This window comes from Rhinatrema bivittatum, chromosome 7, assembly GCF_901001135.1.
Source record: "Rhinatrema bivittatum chromosome 7, aRhiBiv1.1, whole genome shotgun sequence".
Classification (NCBI taxonomy): domain Eukaryota; kingdom Metazoa; phylum Chordata; class Amphibia; order Gymnophiona; family Rhinatrematidae; genus Rhinatrema; species Rhinatrema bivittatum.
This window is the reverse complement of record NC_042621.1, coordinates 190,151,549-190,175,289: the sequence shown is the minus strand read 5'-3', so window position 1 is coordinate 190,175,289 and position 23,741 is coordinate 190,151,549. Positions and strand designations below refer to the sequence as shown.

Below are 23,741 nucleotides of genomic sequence, written 5' to 3'. Positions count from 1 at the left end.
CGCTATATTCGTGACCCCCGCCCATTGGTGGGAAGGTCCCAGTTTTTCTCGATTTCACGTTAGCGGCTTATTGTTGCCGTCTTGTTTCAACTTGATCCAATTGGGAGTTTTCTGTTTACTCGGGCTCTGATATACTCGATACTGAACTCCTGCAGAGGGGGTACTAGTACTTATGGTGACGCCCCCTCAAAGCTTTGGGCTGACTCCATCTGCTGGATTGGGGACATAACCCACGGTCTGGACTGATCCATGGTACTACAGGAACGAAAATTAGCAGGTAAGTAATAATTTTCTTTTCCGCTTGCCTGCCGGGGGGAGAGGGCACTTCGAGAATCGCTGGGGGAGTCATGCTGCGTGTAACTTCTGTCTCCGGCGCTTTTGGAGAGCTACCTGAGTGTTTTCTTCTGCCCTTTCCCACTGAGCGCGGGAATGGGTGCCATTTTGGAAAATTTCGGCGCGGCAGAGCCGGTCATGACAGGGGATGGCATTTTACTGCCGGCACTTTCGCCTCAGCGCCCGCCCACGGGGGGGGGGGGGGTGTGTGTCAAAATCGGCGTGTCCTGAGCCTTTTTCGCTGGGGGATGACCTTACTAAGGGGGAGAATTCCTCCTCCTCCTTTTAACTCGGATTTTGTTTTATTATTGCACAAGGCCTTTAAGGCCAGGTGAGCCTCAAAAAAGCAGGGCAAGGAGCGGAGTTCATCTCCTCTCTTTTAGGCCCCGGAAAAGGTCCAAGGCCAGAATGGATCAAGGGGCCCCTAAGGCTAAGCGGCCCTTGCAGTCCATGGCGCCTCGGGATGACTCTGATTCATCCTCTGTTTCTGCAGACCACGAGGATCAGGACTTGGCCACCCCTCCCCTGAGGAGGGTAGAGGGTGATGGGGACCCGCAGCAGAGTGCTGCACGAGAGGCCCATGGCATGGACGGAGACTATCCTAATGTAGTAAGGCTGTTCCGGAGGGATGAGCTGCCGCCTCTTATCACCGCGATCCTGAAGGAGTTGGGCATTGAGATGGCGCAGGATCAGGCGCTCTTAGGTTTCATGGACCCGGTTTTATTGGGTCTGAGGGGCCCTCCTACAGCATTTTCTTTCCATTTCTCTGTGACGGATCTACTCTATAGGGAATGGGACACCCCAGGGCTTAAGGTCACAAAAGCTATGGATAAGCTTTATCCTCTGCCAGAGGAGGCTCTGGCGCTTCTCTGGGTCCCAAAGGTGGACACAGCCGTGGCTGCGGTTACAAAGAAAACGACAATCCCGGTTACGGGTGGTACGGCTCTGAAGGATCTACAAGATTGTAAGCTTGAGTTGCAGCTGAAGAGGATCTTTGAGGTCTCGGCCCTGGGGGTTTGGGCAGCGATGTGTAGTAATTTCGGTTTGAGAGCTGGGCTCTGCTGGGTGCAGCAGCTACAGGCCAATAAGTCTCTCTCTGAGGAAGAATCTCGCCAGGCAGGGCACCTGGAAGCGGTCATAGCGTATAGTGCAGATGCTCTTTATGATCTCTTGCGGACTTCTGCCTGATCCATGGTCTCAGCGGTTTCGGCTAGAAGGTTATTGTGGTTGCGCAACTGGGTGGCGGATGTATCTTCAAAGTCGCAGTTGGCCTCTCTCCCATTTAAAGGTAAGTTGCTCTTCGGCAAGGAGCTGGAAGACATGATACAATCCTTGGGAGAGAATAAGGTCCATCGTCTCCCAGAAGACAGACCACGGTCGAGAGGATCGTTTTCTTCTAGGTCTCGCTTTCGTGGTGGTTGTAGGGTTCGAATGGCCCGAGCGCCTACTTCTTCATTCCCACAGAGTGCTGGAAGGCAGCAATCCTGGTCTCATTCCTTTCGCGGGCGACGTTTCGGTAGAACCAGAAACCCAGCCTGCTCAGAGTGGAAAAACTTCACAATGATGGGCAGCCGGTTCATTCCTCGATTCCAGTGGTAGGGGGCAGACTGTCCCTGTTTTACAAGGAATGGATCAAGATCATGTCTGACCAGTGGGTTCTATCCATGATAAAAGACTGCTACTCTTTAGATTTTGCACGCCAGCCACGCCAACAGTTTCTGGTCTCTCTGTGCGGGTATGCCGCAAAACGTCGAGTGGTAAAACAGACGGTGCAACGCCTGCTCAACCTAGGCGTCATTGTCCCAGTTCCTTCTTCAGCACATCGCAGAGGTCGTTATTCCATTTACTTCGTAGTTCCGAAAAAGGAGGGGTCTTTCCGGCTCATTCTCGATTTAAAGCGGGTCAACAGATGTCTGCAGATCCTCCGATATCGCATGGAAACGCTCAGGTCGGTAATCGCGTCCGTCCATCCAGGCAAGTTCCTGGGGTCTCTGGATCTCACAGAAGCGTATTTGTATTTCGGGATCAGGAAGGATCACCAAATGTTCCTGAGATTCGCCGTGCTGGGACACCATTATCCGTTTCAGGCTCTGCCCTTCTGTCTCGCTACAGCGCCCAGAACTTTTACCAAGATCATGGTGGTAGTGGCAATGCAACTCAGCAGAGAGGGGTTGTTAGTGCATTCCTACCTGGACGATTGGCTGATTTGGGCAAAGTCGATAGCCCTTTGCTACGCAGCAATCCAGCGAGTGTTGCAACTTTTGAAGACGCTTGGCTGGGTGGTCAATATGTCCAAAAGTCACCTGATCCCCTCCCAATCTTTGGAGTATTTGGGAGCTTTGTTCGACACTCGGCAGGGAAGGGTCTATCTCACGTCCGACCGTATTGCCAAGTTGCAGGGTCAGGTGAAGATACTACTCTCCAAGGTTCGACCGAAGGTCTGGGATTATTTGCAAGTTCTAGGGTCTGTGACCTCAACTCTGGAGCTGGTGCTCTGGGTCTTCACTCATATGCAACCTTTACAGTCAGCTTTGCTTTTCCCGCTAGAGCCCAGTCTCCGAACAGTTTCATCAGTACCTGCCTCTGACGGACTCCACTCGTTTCAGTCTGCATTGGTGACTGCTCTCGGACAATTTGCGCAGAGCAGTTCCTCTGGTGGTTCCGGATTGGATGGTGGTGACCACAGATGCCAGCCTCTCTGGCTGGGGTGCAGTTTGCCTGCGGAACTCTGTGCAGGGGCAGTGGACTCCAGAAGAATCTCGGTGGTCCATCAATCGTCTGGAGACCAGATTGGTGCACCTGGCGCTGCAGGCATTCCTCCCACTGATCGAGGGGAAGTTGGTCAGGGTGCTATCCGACAATGCGACCACAGTGGCTTACATCAATCGGCAGGGAGGCACCAGAAGTTGTCCAGTGGCAGAAGAAGCTAATCTGTTAGACTGGGCAGAACAGCATCTCCTCAGCATAGTCGCATCCCACATTGCCGGGGTGGACAACGTTCAGGCGGATTTTCTAAGTCTACATCGTCTAGATCCAGGCGAATGGGAGCTGGCGGACAAAGCCTTCCAACTCCTCTGCGATAGGTGGGGTGTCCCTCACATGGAACTGATGGCAACGTTCAAGAATTCCAAAACCCCGCGCTTCTTTGCTCGCTGCAGGGACACAGCAGCAGAAGGAGTGGATGCTCTGGTTCTTCCCTGGCCGACTGTTCTACTGTATGTATTCCCTTGTTGGCCTCTAATAGGCAAATTACTTCGGCGAATAGAAAAGCAACAGGTGAAGGTGATATTGGTGGCTCCGAGTAGCTTTGAAGGCCGTGGTTCGCGGATTTACTCAGTCTGGCAGTGGACGGTCCCCTGCGGTTTCCCTCGCTCCCGAACCTACTCCATCAGGGGCCCGTCTGTTTCAACCAGGTCGATTGCTTCTGTCTAACGGCATGGCTTTTGAGAGGCAGCGTCTGAGGGGCAAAGGCTATTCCGGTGCGGTGGTCACTACTCTCTTACGATCACGTAAGACTTCTACTTTTTTATCTTATGTTCGTGTCTGGAAAGTCTTCGAGTCGTGGTGCATGGCTCGGGAGGTTGTGACCACCTGGGCTTCCATGTTGGATATCCTGTGTTTCCTTCAGGCGGGATTAGCGAAGGGTTTGTCCTGTAGTTCCTTGAGAGTTCAAGTGGCAGCTCTTGGTTCTTTATGTGGTACTATTGAGGGCATAGCTTTGGCTGCGCATCCGGATGTCTCTCGCTTTCTTAGGGGGGCAAGGCATTTGCGGCCTCCAGTGACTTTGCCATGTCCATCTTGGAATTTGACCTTAGTACTCAAAGCTCTGTGCGAGCCGCCCTTTGAGCCCCTGAAAAGGGCGACATTGAAGGATTTAATGCTGAAGGTGGTCTTTTTTTGTAGCGATTTTCCTCGGCTCGCTGGGCTTCCGAGCTGCAGTCAATTGTCCTGTAGGGAACCTTTCTTGAGGATCTCAGATTCGGGTATCTCTTTTCGTACGGTTCCTTCCTTTCTAGCAAAGGTGGTTTCTTCATTCCATTTGAAACAATCTGTGGAGCTTCTGTCTTTTTCCGGTCTGGATAGGTCTGATCCTCTTTCTCGGGATCTGCAGAAGTTGGACGTTCGCAGGGCTCTGCTCCATTATTTGGATGTTACTAATGATTTTCGAGTCTCGGATCACCTCTTTGTGCTCTGGAGTGGTCCAAAGCAAGGTAATATGGCCTCTAAGACCACGGTAGCCCGGTGGCTGAAGGAAGTGATTAATTCCGCATATTTGCTCCGTGGTCGGCCCTTGCCAGTGGCTCTGCGGGCACATTCGACGCGATCTCAAGCGACTTCTTGGGCGGAATGTCATCAGATTTCTCCTTAGAGATCTGCAGGGTGGCTACATGGAAATCCTTGCATACATTTATTTAAATGCGAGGCATTACCGGATTGATGTCCAAGCGCCGGGGGTGGCTAATTTTGGAGAAGGTGTGCTCAGAGTGGGCCTCTCCGGTTTCCATCCCAAGTAAGTAGAGCTCTGGTACATCCCAGGAGTCTGGACTGATCCGGGTACGTACAGGGAAAAGAAAATTGGTTCTTACCTGATCATTTTCGTTCCTGTAGTACCACGGATCAGCCCAGAATCCAGCCCGTTAACTGCATAGAGGTAATGGAGAGTCCACTTCATCGGCATTGGTTTGTTTTTCTCATCTGCAGAACAATTGGTGTGACCCTGTTTACTGGGTCTGGTTTAAAGTTGGGGTCAATGCTCCATTCGAGTTTACGGTTATTGTATATAGTTTAGATTGCAACTATCCTGCTTTGACACGGAGTAATACTTGACAGGCTGTGGGTGGCACCTAGGTATATAAGGCAGAGCTGTCAGAACTTTGTCTCCATCTGCTGGTGCGGAGGCAAAACCCAGGAGTCTGGACTGATCTGTCATACGAAAATTATCAGGTAAGAACCAGTTTTTTTAAAATTATGAATTCATTACCCAGTCTCTTTATTTGTTGAGATGTTAGCAAGTAAAGAGGCCAATACGTTGAAAGTATATTGCAGTTCTTTTTTTTTTTTTTTTTTTTTTGTGCCACTAATATATTAACGTTACACTTGTCCAAAATGAATCTCCTCTTCCATGTCTCTGCTTATTGGCATAGGCTATGTTTTATATCCTTCTGTAGATCTGTGAGTTCTGAATTGTATTTGTAGCATTGGTGTCCTTGGCGTTGTTGAGCTTCCTGCTCTGCTTCGGATGTCCCTTCTACTGGTCAGAATGGGGCCTAGATAATTTAAGATATTTATTTACTAGCACATGCAAATATGATGTGCATGACTATTGCGTTATAAAAGCTTAAACACAATGATCCTTTGGTGTTAATTAGTAACTTTTGCAACTGTTTTTACAATGGTTTTAGGTTACAGAAGAGAATTCTTGTTTCTGGAACCACACTCTGCAAAGGCTTGAATAACAGATACTATATTTTAACTGTGAAGGAAGTGCAGAAACCTGGAGAGCTTCCTGAGAAACACCTGACTATTACAGCTTCCCAGACATCTGATGATACAGAGCTGTGCATCCTAAAGAATGACTGGTAATGATCAATCTATGCATTAAATCTTCACTGGTGTTCCCTACCAACCAGGCATACAGAATGATAGGAAGGCTTTGGGAGTAACATTGTCTGTAAGGACATTTCTGAATCTCATGTCATGCAAATCTGTCCAAGAAAGAGGGTAATAGTATACATATGCAAAACTCCTTTATGAGTTCTGTTACAAGGATAAAGGTTTGATTCTTTGCAAAATGCAATAACTTATTGATCAGTCTAAGGATGCTAGAACTGGAACCATCCTTTCAGTTTAAACTCCAGCCTTGACATCTAAAGAAGAGATAGTTGAGGTCTTCAAGGCTCACCCACAATATATTTGAATTATGTTTGGATAATTCTTAGATTGTGCCAGTGCCTAAATTGTCAGTTACAAATGCTGATTTTCTTCATGGGATGCCCTCATCTGCACCTTTTGGAGCTGACATTTTAGCTGCTGCTTCTTTCCTTAACACTTTTTTTTTTTTTTTTCTTAGCTAGGGGCTGAAAAAAATCTTAATGCTGTTCATGGATAAGCCCACCTTACTGTCCTTCATATCCAGCTCTTTTCTGAGGAGTTCATTCTCTTTGCAGTTCTTTAAGCTGAGCAAACAGACCCATTCTTGTATCTGTCTCTGCATAGAGGACACCTCTGGTGGTGGTGGTGGTCAGTCTTCCATGCTGATCAGCATACTGTATGACAGGACATCTGTGTGGAGAACATCCAGCTGAAGCAATATTTGGACTGCTACCCATAGCCGAGACTTGACCACTATAAACTTTTATATGCCGCATAATCCATATCACTGGGTGGCTTACAGACAAAATCTACACATGTCATGCAATGTTTTGTTTTATTTTACAACAGCACTCTGTAGCAATAAACATCTGCTACCATTAACACCCATTGCACTGTCTGTCTAATAACAAAGACACATTTTGTAGCCTTTCCAAGAGGGACAGTAGCGGAAGCTCCACCCTCATGGTCACTCAAATACATGGGTCCACTTATCCATGGTCTTACCTGTGCCTCTACCTCCTCCACTGCTTGTTTACCTGTGGCCCAATCGCGCATATCTTGGCAAATGAGGGGATCTTGAAAGGGGCTCCTTTCCGAGTTAATGATTGTTCTAGCACTGCCATACATGGCCGTTTGTTTTGAGGTATAGCAAAGTATGACTTAAAAAAAAACTTTTATTGAATATTTAATAAAGTGTGTCTTCAGAAAGTTTTACTGCATTCTCTCCTCAGGCAAAAACTGGAAGAGTCCCAAAATAATCTTTCAGTGCAGATCAGACCCATTATTAGGGCTACACAATTCTGCTGCTGATTTCTAATTGAAACGTTGGACAGTTATCTGCAACCTTATTTGAGGATCAGCATTTATTTCTGACTAGTGCAGATGCTATGCTGGCTTTTGGAGTATGGTCATTCTAATGGCGGGCTTTGGTTTTGATACTCTTGAAACAGAAATGGTTTAACACTTTTTACAATTTTAATTTAACTCTGATGAATCTGGAGAAGATATGTCTGAGGTTAAAAATTTTTTTTTTATTTAAGGGAACATGTTGCTGCTTTTGTAGATAATTCTGGATCATTATTCCTGATGCTGCTTTTTTTTTTTCTTACCCTACCCACCTTCCAAGAAATAGTGATAATATGAATGTTTTCTAAAGTATATTTTTAGCATTTTTTTTATTAATGTGTTTTCCTTTATGTCTAAGTGGCACGTTTTTAACATTAATAGTCTTTGTATATAATTTTGGTGTATTTCTGAAAGACATGCAGTCCAGCAAATCGCCAAAGCTGTACTTGCTTGACTTTCATGTGATGGCTGTTCTTTGTTAATTTGTAAATATAGCAACAATTTGAATAGTACTGATTTGATTGCCTTGCAAAAAATGGTGTGTAATCTGCAGTCTCTGCACGTTAGGGACCTGCTTCCTCTAGAGGCTGGTGACATCATTCATTTGGAAGGAGAGCCTAACTGGGATGGCACCTGGACAATTGATAGAGACTCTGGCTACCTGATTCTGTACCCAGACATCCTCATCTCTGGTACCAGCATAGCAAACAGCATTCGCTGTATGAGGAGAGCTGTACTGAACGAAAAGTTTAAAGTGAGTAGTCTGGGTTTTTTTTTTTTTTTTTAGCAGCAGGAACTGCACTGGCTTTGCATTTTGTATATAAAAATGCCAGCTAGATTTTTCGCAATATCAGCTTGTGTGTTTCTTGACTAATGTTTCCTTTTTGGTTTTACTCCTAGATCTTCTTTTCCCTTTTTTAGTGTAGTTTTTATTTTTTATTTGGAATAAAAATTGTGCACTTATTAGCACCCTGTTTTTAAAACTCCTTCCCTGACTCAACACGCTGTGTTGACGTCCATGTGTGTGTTACTTGCTGGAGCGCTGAAGAGTGTCAGCACAACAATGGGGGGGTAATATTCAAAAGGATTTACATGTGTAAATGTAACTACTATTGTAGCAATTATCAAAAGTCATTTATCCGTGGAATGCGGTATTAATAAGCTTCTTAAAAAATTGTGAGCAATCTATCCCTCCTGATGCAGCCTGTGGGTGAAACATGGTGACAGTGTCGGGGCATTCACTCATTTTAAGCGGACTATTTTTATGGAAGATTGTGGAGTTCCTGCATTATAATAAAGCTTAATATTGCTTTGTTCAGAAACTTGTAAGGACTATTCAATATATTTCACAGTCTGCTTCCTTTTACTGATTCTCTAATTGAGCATGTGCATCTTCTCTCTCATTTCTGTGGCAATTTTCAAAAGCCATTTACACATGTAACAACCAATTTTAAGAATGTAAATGCTTTTTAAAATCAGGCCTTACATACTGAATGGTGGAAGTAATTATACAGAAATGAAACTTAAAAATCAGTACACAAATGAGGATCTTAGTGATTTTTGTTCTGACTTCCAGTTAAAATTATCTAAAGAAAAAATGCAGCACACTGGATTTTAATCTGATGAAGTTATCAGAGGAAGGCAGCGTAGTGAGTGATATTTTGCATCTTGCAGTTGGAATTCTCTTTCAGATTCAGGCTGTAGTAACTTTATGACTGCAGCCTACTGTTTTATCTTTTTCCAAACAGTACCTGAATGCAATTCACTTCTGAAGTGCCGAAAAGCAGAATATATATAAAAAAATAACCATGCCACTCGTTAGAACAAAATTCCTTTTCAGGATTTCTGCTTCTCTATTCCATTTTCTTTCAGTAACTCCAGGGAACTCGAGTATCTGTAGGAAGGCTATAGGATCTTGTGCCAGTTGCTAGCTCCCCTTCTAGAAAGCCTGATAAGAGGATTCCTTAATATTAAGAAAACCTTGCCATGGTTGATTTGATAGATTATTATTTGGCATCCTCTTTTTTTTGTTTTAAAAGCAAAACAGAATTTTGAGTTATGGGTGCAATTAGTTTTGATTGGGTCGATTTGACAAAAGACATTGAGAAATGTTGCCTTCATCAAAGGCTAAATTTTGAAATGCATGTTTCATTGATTAGTACAGCAGTGCTATCCACTGAACATAGAGCAGGGAAGAACAGGTATGGTTATCAGGAGATCCACAATGAATATGCATAAGATAAATTTGCATACAATGGAGGCAGTACATGCAGATCTTTCTCATGCATATTCATTGTAGATATCCTGAAAACCTGGCCTGTTTGTGGCACTCAAGGACTAAAGTTTGCCATACCTGTGACCTAGGGCAATTGCTAGATAAAAATGGATAAATCTCTGAAGTACTAAAACAAAATTAAAAATTGTCATTCCTTGTAGGTTTGTGATTGTGGATCGCGCCAGATGCTGATTGGTACAATGCTGCATGACATTTTTCAGAGAGCTGGAACTCATGGCTTTACTCAAGATAATCTACAGGAAATAGCCTCCCAAGTAGTGCATGGCCCAAAATATCTCAAAGACATGTAAGTAATTCCAGCAAGATCCAGGTCTGTCCTACCAGCTGAGATTTGCAGTACTAGAGATGTACCAAAAATGCTAAAACAAAGCAGACCTAAACCAGCAAAGAGAGAAACAAATGTCTGTCTTCCTTTTCTTCCTGGGCGTAGGAATGTACAAAGACAGCAGTTGGGTGTCCATGAGCCTTGGAGGAAGGTTGAACATGATGAAGAATTCAGTCTAACAATTGTTAATAGATGATGAGTTACAGGAGGGGGAGAGATAAACAAACAATCTGCATCTTTGATACACCAGCAGATTTGTTACATTTTGTTTTTGTGTTTTTTTTGTCAGTCATATGGTTGATGGTCAACTCATCCTTTTTATCTATTATGATGCAAAAATGTTGTTTTGTTTTGTTTTTTTAAACATTTAAAAAAGCCTGAAAAGCTTTTGAAAATGTATTTCCCCTACCCCCAGCTTTATTCCTGGACAGCAAGGGACACCCCTTAGCCATAAATATCTAATAGGGAACTTCTGTGTCCTTTTGATTTTTGAAGTGATGCTGAATGGATATCCTTGTGAGATCAGAGCAAACTGTAGTGATCGGTGTATCAAGGGATTCTTTATTGATATATTGCCCTTGAATCCCTTGATACACAGATCACTACCGTTTGTTCTGCTTTCCAGAATTATTGATCAGCTTCCGATTTGTTTTTTGGGTCCTATCCTTGTGAGATATCATAGGTAGACTGTGCTGAAATGCCTTCTCTTGGGTGTATATTCAGAGCTGGCTTTAAGATTATGGCACCCATAGGTAGAGGAACCTTTTAAATAACACAATATGAGAAAGTTAATTGTTCTAGGAGAAAAACTTTGGATGCCTAATCTCAGCAATGTCTGCCTCTGATCAGGTGAAACAAAGCACCATCATTAGTTAAACCTCCAGTGAATCTCAGTGATGTCTTCTTAATATCTTGTTGTTTTGTTTTTTGTTTTTTTAAAGTAAATTTCTTTTTTTAAACATTTTGACTTTTTAATGTGAAAAATGGCACCTTTATTGAGAATAATATCACAATATACAAGCTTTACAGCCTGGCAAATCTCAAAATACTGGAAGCGCAAAAGTACTTAGCTTGTTGTCCTTTCTCTTCAGGAGTGGAACTTTCACTGGACTTGCCATCCTTTCTCCCAGCTTATTGAGCTTCTGGACTACAAACTTCCGAACTCGGATGCTGTCAGTATTTTGCCCACAACGGGCTGTGTCAGGGAGACAAACGCTGGCAACACTTCGTTGCTTATTAAAACAGGAAAAGTCATACATTTTTTAAAATTTAAAATCACAATATGTTTAACCAAATTGAAAATAACATCACTTAAACCAAGCTGTGTGCACTATTTCAAATCCAAAGCTTCTAAATATGTGATGTCTATGAAGTTTTTGAAAAAATAAAAATGGACGCAGCTGGTGTGTTTCCTTCTGACTCTTTAAACATTGCTAGATTAGCCAATCAGAAAAGCAATCTAATTGTTCAGATATTCTTTTAAATGAATTGTCCCCAATCCATATCAAATTTCAAACACACTGGTTGTGTATTCCCCCAATTAAAAAAAAAATCAATTTTTGTTTCTATCTTGACAAATCTTTTCTTTTCTGTCCATGCTTAAAAAAAAAAAAAAACCCAACAAAAAACCCCCAAAAGAACGAATGGGGCAGAATCAATCACGAAAACATTTATCTGAAGAATTTATGCAGTACCTCAATGGAACTTGCCACAAGAGGTGCTACAATTTTCCAATGTTTAAGACATCTTTGCTTATGGATGTGGATTCTTGAGCGCCTTCCATTTATAGGTCATCTTATCCTGACAAACAACCAGTTAGATGCTACTCATTTTGTCACGACTGTATACAAGAAGAACACTGACTGCAGCAAATACTCAAGTTTTCCCAGCACTCATCCTAGAGCCCTTTGTGAAAATGTATCTTTCAGCTAATTTTTAAGAATTAAGAAATGTTTCATTGATGTATATAGAAGTCAATCTAAAATTCTCTCTCAAGATTTCTTTATTCAGAGGATATCTGATTTTAAAGTGGTCCACAAAGCATTTAAAAGAGCCCTTTAGGGAAGAATTACTCATGAGTAAGACCAAGAAACCTGAATATGAGGAGACTTTTACCTGTGTATTGAAACATATGGCAGGTATAGGTGAAGTAACAAAGATCATTAAGAAAAATTGGGACATCTTAACAATACATCCCGACAATACATCCTGTATTTAATCAGAGTAGACTGAGGTTTGCTTATGCACAAGGGAAGAATTTAAAAGAAAAGCTCAGTCCAGGATTTTTGCCTGTTGACAAAAAGATAACCAGGAAGCCCTTAGGTTATTTTAAGTGTGGATCGTCTCAATTTTGTGCAGTAACATCCCATGTTAAAATGTTTGTTTATCCTATCACCTCAAAAGTCTACCCGCTCAAAGGTTTTCCAACTGTGAAACTTCCTATGTAATTTACGTTGCCTTTTGCCGATGACAGAAACTTTAAAAAAAAAAAAAAAAAAAAAAGGGGAAGATAAAAAGGAGCTTAAGAATTTGCATCTTTGAACATAAAAGTTGTTTAAAAGATGGGAAGATTGATGCACCTCCAGTGCACATTCCACTGAGGCATCACATAAGTTTTCAGACTACGTTAGCCTGTGAGATTCTGACCTTTTCCTTCTGCTTTTTTTTGTGACCCCATGACCTTCCATCATAAGTTGGTTTTTTTTTTTTTTTTTTTGTTTTTTTTTACAGCTTCTGCTGCTGTCCAGATGTCTCCTGTAATTTCTCCAAATTAGAGTCAATAGTGTTGCAGTCGGATACTGCAGGCGAGGTAGTGGACCCTTGGGCCGGCCCACCTAGGATGACAGGGTAGGCCGGGAGGCGGAGCCACAGGCTGGCGGTGTTCACCCGGGAACCAGGAGCCCCCCAGGAGGAGCCCGTAGGGTCCTGGAACCTTGGGACTTGGGGAATAGGCTCAATGTCCGGTGGCAGGAAAGGCCTAGGCTGGGAGTGTAGTATAGGAAGTCCAAAAGTATAAGAGAGTCCGTGGACGGGCTGTACGGGCCGAGGGCCAGCTGATGACAGGGCAGCGGGCTGCAGCGGGAACTGTAACTAACAGGACACTGAGGCAGGGTCTGTAGAATACCGGAACTGGAGCAGGCTGAAGAGTGGAGTGGAATCTGTAGCAGGCTGTGGACTGAAGCAGGCTGTAGACTGGAATGGAGTCTGTAGCAGGCTGAAGCGAAGTCGAGAACGAACCAAGGTCAGAGGCAGGCTGAAGCGAAGTCTGGAACGAACCAAGGTCAGAGGCAGGCTGAAGCGAAGTCAAAAGGCAGTCCAAAGGTTAAGACAGGAACGAGGAACAGATGAAGCGCAACTCAGAACTACTAGGCAGTAGTGAACCTCATTGCAAGGCAAGGAGGAGAAGTCCGGACGCTGGTTATATCGGGCTTCGGGTGTGGCGTCATCAGCACAGGCGGGGCCAGACTTCCGGGAGCTGTGCGCACAAAGTGGCGTCCTCGCGCGTGCGAGGCAGCGGGGAGACGGGCAAGCAATGGCGGCTGCCATATGGAACTGGCAGCGCCGCCGGAGTCCCAGGAACGCGGCGTTTCCAGCAGCGGAGGTAGGCACTGTTCAGAGCTAGCGAAGGGGAAGCGGCAGAGACTGCAACAGTTAGGGCATTTTAAGGTTCCCATGGCCAGAACTGCAAACAGTAGAGGACTCTGGGTGAGTCATAGTCTACATGTTGGTCTCAGACTTAGGCACACACATCAAGATTTTTTGTGATTGATTCTGCCACAGTCCATCCTTGAGGTGGAGATAAGAGAGAACCTTTTGCTAAAACAGGAGCAAAAGTGGATTTTTGAATTGGTGAGTCTACAGCCAGCAGGTTTGAGTTTTGATATGGATTGGGAACAATTCTTTTAAATTAAAACATTGGACATGAGCAATAAATTCCTGAAGGTTGTTTGGTCACTTTAGTGACTTGAAGAGACGGGTGGGTGGTTGAGAGGAGTTATAAATGGAAGGAGCCCGAGAATTTGCATCCGTGAGCAAAGAAAATGTCTTAAAACATTGGAAGATTGTAGCACCTCTTGTGGCAAGTTCCATTGAAGCACTGTATAAATTCTTCAGATAATTTTTTTCGTGATTGATTCTGTTGTGGGGTTTTTTGTTTTTTTAAAGTGTGGTTAGAAAAGAGAACATTTTTTGTCGAGATAGAAACAAAAATGGATTTTTTAAATTGGGGAATACACAACCAGTGTGTTTGAAATTTGATATGGATTGGGGATAGTTCATTTAAAAGAATATCTAGTAGAAGCAACAAATCTCTGAACAATTGGATTGCTTTTCTGAATGACTAATCTACAGGCCGATACACCGGAGCGCACTGTTAGCTCGCGTTTGGATGCGCGTTTTTGACGCGCTAGCTTTACCCCTTATATAGTAAAGGGTAATAGCGCGTCAAACGCGCGTCCACCCCCCCGGAACCTAATGGCGCCCGCAATATGCAAATGCATGTTGATGGCCCTATTGGTTATTCTTGTGCGATTCAGAAAGCAAAATGTGCAACAAAGCCACACATTTTACTTTTAAAAAAATTAACGCCTGCCCAAAGGCAGGCGGGTTTGAGAACAGACGCCGGCAAAATTGAGTGTCGGCTGGCAAACTCGCTGACTGCCGTCACTCCTGTCAAAGATGCGCTAGTGTCCCTAGCACCTCTCTTTACCGCGAGCCCTCATTTGCATACTAAATTGTGCACACAGGAGAGTGGCCTGTGCGTGCGTCGGGAGAGTGGGTGCGCGCCTCGAGCGCCGGTTCTCCCCTGGGTTTTACTGTATCTGCCTGCTAGTGATTTAAAGAGTCGGAAGTATCCCAGCCGCAGCTTTTTTTTTTTTTTCCAAAAACTTCAGACATCACATATTTGGAAGCTTTGGATTTGAAATGGTGCACACAGCTTGGTAAGTAGTGACATTTTCAATTTTGTTACATACATTGTGACTTTAAATTTAAAATTTATGGCGCTTCCTGTTTTTAATACGTTTTTAAGTGTCGCCAGTATTTTGTCTCCTGATCTAGCCCGTTGTGGGCAAAATGCTGACAGCGTATGAGTTTGGAAGTTTGGAGTCCAGATGCTCAAACCGGGAAAAAGTGAAAGTTCCACTTCTGAAGAGAGATCATGGCAAGCTAAGTACTTTTGTGCTTTCAGTTTTTTGAGACTTGCTAGGCTGTAACATTTGTACATTGCGATATTATTCTCAAAGAAGGTGCCACTTTTCACATTAAAAAGTCAAAATTATTCAAAATAAGAAAGTTACTTAAAAAAAACAAGAAAATAAGAAGACACCACTGAGATTCACTGGAGATTTTTTAACTAATGATGGTGCTTTTGTTTCACCTGATCACAGGCAGTCATTGCCGAGAAGGCATATCTGAAGTTTTTCCTCCTAGAAAAATTAATTTTCTCATGTGGTGTTCCTTATAACATTTTTCTGAATGCATCAATTGTGACACTGATTGTATTTTGCATGTAGTTTTCTCCTGTTCTTTTGGAATAACCCATAGGCAGAGGATCGGAGATTTGGAGGGATTCACTCCTGGAAATCAGAGTAGTATAGAGCATTCTGGTTTTTGGACATCTTAGGCATGTGCCTATGTTGCTTATGCCTAAATCTGGCCAAGTGTGTATTGGGCATTTGCTGTCGATTGAAATGAAACAGGAAATGCCAACAACATTTTGCTGTTAATGAAAACAAAATCCTTTTTTTTTTTTTTTTTTTTTTTTTAATGCCACCATTTTAGAAAACCAGGGTGCTTGGTTTTAAAATCCCTTTCCCCTCCCCCTCCCCCTGATAGGACTCCCATAGTACTCTCTTACTGTATCCACATTTAAATTGTATAGGGTGATGCCCTGTTGCTGTTTCAAAATGGTGCTAGCCTGTTTGGAGCTGATGCCATCTCAAAACAAAATCAGCGATGGGACAGGAACAATTCTGGATCATTCTGCCCCCATTTAAATAGGAGATGGGGAAGGGAGGACCAGGGGATGCAATTTTAATTTTTTCAGGTTGAGGGGACAGAGCTACAGGGCACTTCTGTTTTGTCCCCCCCCCCCCCCTTTTTTCTTTTCATTTACGGTAATTTGTTTAAAATATATATTTTTTTTTTTTTTTAAAGAAATGTTCCTGTTCATATCCCAGATCAGTCCGGAAAAGTGGGGTTTTGCATACCTACCAGCAAATGGAGGTAGAGAATAAAAACATTTCAGGCACTGCTATATAGCAGAGAGTGCCATCTGCAATTCCTCAGTATTTCTCTGTCTCCAGCAGATGGTAGAGGTGCAAACCTGCATTCTGGAACAGAAACTGAGTTAAAAGAAAAAAAAAAAAGGGAAGAAAAGAGCAGATAGAAAATAGATGAAGATGTGCTCCCTGAGGTGCTAGGTTCCTTCATGGGCTATCTCTCAGGTCGAGCTGGGGGTTAGTGATCGCTGATCTGGCTCAGCCTGCGGCATATGGAGAGATTGAAAGCCAGGGGTCCTGGTTCCCTTATCCCCTCTGAAGTCCTCTCATCTGCATCTGATGACCAGCAGCAGGGAGGTATTCCCTTTCTTGTTCTTAATTTCATTTAATTAAAAAAACAAACAAAAAAAAGTTTTAGAGCCATGCAGCCAGTGATGGGGTGGGATGAGAGAAATTGCTGACGCCTTGGTGATCATCCCAGGGGTCCAGGGCAGTTCCGAAGGGTTGACTGGATGTGTGCAGGTCAAGGCTGGTGGTGCAGAGTAGTATCCCTTGTTTAATTTCTAACTGAGGTGGGACGTTTAAAAAGAGATCTGAAATCTGGTGGTGCTTGATTCAGTCCTCTCCCTCTCTACTTTTTGGTGTATTCCGTTGTGGCTCCTCAAATCAGCTGGCAGGGAAGTAGTTTATTTTAATTTTATTTTGACTTATTTTAGGATAAGTCTGCTGTCTGGAGCGGGGAGTGCAGATTCTGTCCCGTTCACGGGGCAGGTTGCTGGCAAATTAAGGTCAGCGAAGGGGTGGTGGAGAATATCCATCTTAGGGCTGGGTGCGATGAGCACTTTTTGCTTCATAGTTAGCACTATTGGTGGCTACAAGTGGTTGATGCAGATGTCACCTTGCAACTTGCTCCTGTGGGGAGCAGGTAGGGATGTCTGTGGAATCCTTGTGTCTGCTTCAGTGCAACAAGAGCCTGTTAATCTGACAGCGCTATTGACATTGCCTATGCTGGGAGTGGGAAGGGAGCCCCGCAATGTCTTAACTATTCCTGCTCATTGCAAGTAGTGGCAGTTTTAGTGGCGTCATCGTACTGGTTGCCAAGGAGAGTGGGGAAGAAAAGATATGCCATGGCGCCAGAACAAGCGTTCTGGCTTAGCGCAAGCAGCCAAGCATTCATTGTGCCATGTAACTTCTGCAGGTGCTTTGACTGCTGCAGTTGGCCGTTCCCAGGGCCTGGGATTATTTGCAGGTCCGGGGTTCTATAGAGTCTACGCTGGAGCTAATTCTGTGGACATTGACTCATATGCGGCCTCTGCAGAGGCCGCTTTTGTCCATTTGGAATCCGTTATCGGAGGAGTTTTCAGTTTCCATTGCCACTTCAGGGGGATTCTAGATCCTGTCTCTCGTGGTGGCAGTGCGAGTCTTTTTGGACAGTGCAACAACTCTGGCATATATCAATCATCAGGGTGGGACGAAGAGTAGTCTGGTAGCTCAGGAGGCCCAAACATATTTTTTTCCTGAGCGGAGAAACTTCTCGAAGGCCTAGCGGCATCACTTGTGGTTGGAGTGGACATTTGTGCAAGCGGATTATCTCAGCAGGTGACAGCTGGGTCCGGGGGAGTAAGTTGTCAGGCCTTTGCCTTGATTCTTGCCAGGTGGGGCACTCCCCAGCTGGATTTCATGGTGTCCAGAGACCTTACCAAGGCAGAGCGGTTCTTCAGCCACAGAAGGGAAATCTGTTCCGAGGGGATCGATACTGTGGTTCAGCCATGGCTGACAATGCGTTTGTATATTAAAGATTCCACCTGCTCATTCCAAACAACTTACCTCAACTCGGAAGAGAGCCATATCCCTAGGAAGTCCCAAACGCTGGAACACCCACCCAACTGAACTTAGAACGCAGCAAAATTTAAAAACCTTCACAAAAGAACTAAAAACCTGGATGTTTACCAAAGCCTACCAAAACACCCAATGACTCTCAGATATTACTTCCCTCCTACTGGCCCTATGCAAACATCTGGAACCAATGAAAGCATGTAATTCAACACATAACCGAAACTGTAGAGTTTGATATCCGAACTATGTTTATAAAACACACAATATCTGTTAACAATCGCATGAATCTTTTGGAAAATCTGTTAAACATCGAAACTTTGTAAACTGTTGTGATGGTGAAACAGAACGACTGTATATAAAACTCGATAAATACATTTTTTTTAATTACATGGAAAAAAAAACAAAACAGTTTCCAGTGACAACCTTGGTACATATTAGTTAAATAGTTGGTTGAGTTTAAAGAAATAGTAGTCCCCAGATTTCAACCTTGTACAAAAGCAGTCTGCCACCCTATCCCTCTAAGTCCTGTCTGATTAGAAGCCTAAGTAAATCTTGGTGCCTGACTTCATTTTTGCCTGCTCATTACTTCCCCAGTTACTTAGCTGTAGATTTATATAATGTTTCATTTTTTATTTTCACACAGGAAACTGTCGAGTGCACCTTTTTGTGTTGCTCTTGCCTCTGTTCTCTTCCCCCCCCCCCCCCCCCCACCTCCGCAATGAAATTTGATACTTTTGTTCTATGGACTTGACATAACGTTTTTTTTAACTTTTTTTTTTTTTTTTTTCTTTTTTTAAGGTACGAATTTAATCTTAATCAAGATGAAATAAAGCAGGAAGTGGAGGAATATCTTCCTTCATTTACCAAGTGGGCAAATTACTTTCTGCACAAATCTCCTCCTGTTCACCAGCAAGAAGTGCAACTAAAATTGTAAGAAACCACTGCAAGTCTTAGTATTTCTTTTATAGTTCACTTTTTACCCCCATTCTTTACACATGGCTTCATAGCAGAAACATTCTTTATTTTATTTTTTTTAATACCCTATTTTGCTTTGTAAGAGTTGCCCTAGGTCTTGTCTATAGAATTAGCTTTTCTTCGAGACTTCATTTCATTTATTGAAATTGCAATGCAGGGTTTGAGAACCATTTTGTGCTTGTGCACTGGATTGTGACCCCAGTGAATGAATGAATGAAACAGGGTAACCAAATGGCTGCAGGTCTGCAGCACGTGCTGAGCCAACCTTGATTTTTACCTCCCAGTGGACTTCAGAACTATTGGTTCTGAAGTCCAATGGGAGGTAGAAATGGAATGAAACATCTGTACCATTTTAGCTGTAGTTGCTGATGTGATGTCAGCTGGTAACCCAAAAATAGGAGAAGACAGTTGGGTTTGCTCAGAGTTCCTCTAACTTGCTGTTGGGTGTGTCTTGTTAAGTCTGTCAGGTGAGCAGGTTTAGGCATGATGGCTGTAGGACAAGCCAAGCCAGATTGGCAGCTATGACTGACTGAACCTGCAAACAGTCATAACCCCCAGCAGCACTACCTGGTAACTTATTTTCCCTGTATGTACTCTGATCAATCCAGATTCCTGGGGATTTTCCTCCTTGCCAGCAGATAGAGACAGAGAAAGTTTCACTGATATTGTACATAACCCAGTGTGCCACCTCCAGTATTTCTCTGTCTCCAGCAGATGGTGTAAAACTTGCAGTCTGGTGTGTGTATGTGTTTAAAAAAAGTGTTCCCCAGTACCTTCCAGGGGGTTGTTAGGACCTGGTAGGCCATCTCCCTTGGTTTGAGGTGGACAAGTGGGGGGAAGGGGGGGTTGGTGACCCTTGAAGGCAGCTCGCTCTCAGATTCCATGGGGGTGTGTATTTGGTGGTCCAGATCCTTCATCCCCTACGAGGCAGTGTTGGTTCCACTGGCAGCTCTGCATTTAAGGTCCCATCTGAGCAAGAAAGTATTGAATTTCTGATCCGGGGCTAGTTACACCAGTGGATGCAGTTTAAAAAAAAAAAAAAAAAAAAAAAAAGCAAGCTTTAAAAGTGTCAACAGGAGACGGTGGAATCATGCTGGTCACTCGGGGGGCCTTGATCGCTGCTGCAGAGTTGGTCAATCAGAGGGTTTCCTGAGGTTCGGGTAATTGAGGTGATGATGATAGTACACTGCTCGGGCCGTGTGGCAATGGTGCGAGGCAGATAGTGCCATTCATGTGCACACTCGTGATCGCGCCTAAACTCAGACTGCATTCTGTGTGCATCCCTGGTGGGGGAGGCCCATTGGGGAGCCCAGCACTGGACCAATGGCTAAACAAGCCTCGTGGGTTATGGGGTCTAGCGCTGCGGCTTTCCCCATCAGTGTGAGAGTGGTGGCCATATTCAATTCCCTAGCACTGACAGCGGGAGAGGCAGGGGAATCCTCTCCTCAACTATCGCCGGCAGTTCCCTCTCCCGTGGAGGTGCAGGGAAGTACTTGCACCAAAGAGGAGTTTCCTGGTTCTGGTAGAGGCCTTCTGCCAGTTTTAATTTGCTTATGCACAAAGCTTATTTAGCGGCACAGGCAGCGGGGGATTCTGGCTCTCAGCCCCAGTCCCCAGGGATTCTCTGCCAGTCAAGAGGCCAGAGCTGTTAAGCTCTTCAGGCCTTTGGTGATTTTTGGTGTCTGGTGTCGAACGGATCCAGGCCTAAATGCGCTGAAGATACAGGCAAGCTTTGCTTAGCTATGTGGCAGTTCTTTTTCCATGCACGTAGGCATGTGCATGCATTCTTGCCATGTGATGGTTGCATGCTCAGGGATCTGTGCGCATAAGGTCATGGCCTAGATTTAAGCGAGTACATCTGTGACCTAGACTGAAGCAATCATTTGTATAAGTACTTGTGCGTGTAAGACCACAACCTAGACTGGAGTGTGTATTTGTGTGGGTACTTGAGCATGTACGACTGCGATCTAGTCTTAAGTGCATATTTGTGCGTATCCTGGAGGAGTGTGCGTGTACACGAGCTGGCATGCACGCAGGAGGCCACCTAGAGCTAGGCGTCAGGGACGAACAGTTCCAAGTGCCTTGCGGTCTGTGGGGCTTGCTGCCTGAGAGTAATTCAGTCTTCTCTCTCTCTCTCTCCATCTATGTCAGTGCTGTTTTAGATGCTCAAAGTGATTTGCCTACTACAGCTTTTGCCCATGTTGGAACATCCATTCCAGCCTATGGTGTCTGAGGGGGAAGTAGAATGGGAGGAGAGGCAACAGTCAGTTCTCCTCCTCCCTTGTTTCCAATGGCAGAAGCTTTCCCGAGAGAGATTGGAGAGAGCAAGGTTGGGCCTGTGGGCTCTGGTATAGATCCATCCTCCTCCTGGGTGGAATGTTTCCAGGGTCTGCAGACTTTTCTGCAAGGGTGTCTGGCGAAGCAACCTACTATGTAGGGATCGCATACTCTGGCCTCCCATTTGTCAGTCATGGTGGGTAAACGTCGCAGGGCATTTGTCCCAGGTAATGTTCAAAGGGATATGGATCATGAGACATCAAAGGATTCCAATAGGGAATTGGCTTTCTCATCTCTAGAGAAGAGGGAGAAATTACATCTGATCGAGAGCCGCATTAGACTCTGCTCAGATGTTTGTTTGTTTTTTCCTTTCGCAGAGATGTCTTGCTAAGTTTGTTGGCTCGGATCCTGAACATGCTTGGTGTGGCTGGAAGTCAATTTAAGTTAAGCATCCTGTTTCTTTCCCCCTATATCCAATTCAAGAGTTAATGGGCCTTCGATGGAATGCCCTGGAGGCAAGTTATACAAAGGAGGAGAACCAGTTTTCCTATATTCCATTTATTTTGTGGTTCTGGGGGGAAAAAAGGGAAAGGATGTTTCGGACAATATTGGATGTAAAGAAGGTAAAAGCAGCTCTCGAGGTTCCGAGTTTCTGCATGGAGACTTTGAGGTCCGACAGAGAGAAGGTACGTAAGGGAGAGTTCTTGGCATCTGTCAACTTGACAGAGACATATCTGCACATAGCCATGAGGTCGGACCACCTGCACATAGCCATCAGGTCGGACCACCAGAGATTCCTGAGGTGAACCGGTAGATGTAGTGTATTTGGATTTTCAGAAGGCGTTTGACAAAGTCACTCATGAGAGGCTTCTACGAAAACTAAAAAGTCATGGGATAGGAGGCGATGTCCTTTCGTGGATTACAAACTGGTTAAAAGACAGGAAACAGAGAGCAGGATTAAATGGTCAATTTTCTCAGTGGAAAAGGGTAAACAGTGGAGTCCCTCAGGGATCTATACTTGGACCTGTGCTTTTCAGTGTGTGTGTGTATATATATATATATATATATATATATATATATGATACAAAATTATTCAGAGTAGTTAAATCACAAGCAGACTAAATCACAGGAGGACCTTGCAAGACTGGAAGATTGGGCATCCAAATGGCAGATGAAATTTAATGTGGACAAGTGCAAGGTGTTGCATATAGGGAAAAATAACCCTTGCTGTAGTTACATGTTGTTAGGTTCCATATTAGGAGGTACTACCCAGGAAAAAGATCTAGGCATAATAGTGGATAATACTTTAAAAAGTCAGCTCAGTGTGCTGCAGCAGTCAAAAAAGCAAATAGAATGTTAGGAATTATTAGGAAGGGAATGGTTAATAGAACGGAAAATGTCATAATGCCTCTGTATCGCTCCATGGTGAGAACGCACCTTGAATACTGTGTACAATTCTGGTCGCCGCATCTCAAAAAAGATATAGTTGCGATGGAGAAGGTACAGAGAAGGGCAACCAAAATGATAAAGGGTATGGAACAGCTCCCCTATGAGGAAAGGCTGAAGAGGTTAGGGCTGTTCAGCTTGGAGAAGAGACGGCTGAGGGGGGATATGATAGAGGTCTTTAAGATCATGAGAGGTCTTGAACGAGTAGATGTGACTCGGTTATTTACACTTTCGAATAATGGAAGGACTAGGGGGCATTCCATGAAGTTAGCAAGTAACACATTTAAGACTAATCGGAGAAAATTCTTTTTCACGCAACGCACAATAAAGCTCTGGAATTTGTTGCCAGAGGAGGTGGTTAGTGCAGTTAGTGTAGCTAGGTTCAAAAAAGGTTTGGATAAGTTCTTGGAGGAGAAGTCCATTAATGGCTATTAATCAATTATACTTAGGGAATAGCCACTGCTATTAATTGCATCAGTAGCATGGGTTCTTCTTAGTGTTTGGGGAATTGCCAGGTTCTTGTGGCCTGGTTTTGGCCTCTGTTGGAAACAGGATGCTGGGCTTGATGGACCCTTGGTCTGACCCAGCATGGCAATTTCTTATGTTCTTATGTTAAACAGGGTAGGAGAAAGTGAAGAACCCTGGGGTACTCCTTGTTTGGAAGGAACGGGGTGGGATTCTTTATCGTTTATTCTTACTTTGAAGTGCCTATTGTTGAGAGAGGATTTAAACCAGAGGAGTGCGTAGCCTGAGATTCCTATTTCCATCAGGCGGTTGATGAGGATTGTGTGGTTGACTGTGTCGAACGCCGCTGAAATGTCAAGAAGAGCTAGCAGGTAGGACTGGCCCTTGTCAAGGCCCATCTCCTACTCGCCATAACAGATACTATCCTTAAGGGCATGGACCACAGCCAATCCTACATCCTTGCCCTCCTAGATATCTCAGCCGCATTTGATACTGTGAACCATCAAATCCTAGTATCACGCTTATCCGAGATAGGCATATCAAACACAGCCCTATCGTGGTTCTCCTCATACCTAGATCATAGAATGTACTTAGTCAAACTCGATGACTTCGAATCCGCTCACATTCC

General features: G+C 44.1%; 1 protein-coding gene across 1 annotated transcript in view; it reads left to right on the top strand.

The window, feature by feature from the left end:
• DNA2 (DNA replication helicase/nuclease 2) overlaps positions 1-23,741 on the top strand; it is a 159,042-nt gene that overhangs the window by 14,579 nt on the left and 120,722 nt on the right. The window contains 4 exon segments of the mRNA XM_029609674.1: positions 5,736-5,912; positions 7,840-8,026; positions 9,709-9,854; positions 18,749-18,880. Of these exon segments, the coding sequence (XP_029465534.1) occupies positions 5,736-5,912; positions 7,840-8,026; positions 9,709-9,854; positions 18,749-18,880 (642 nt within the window).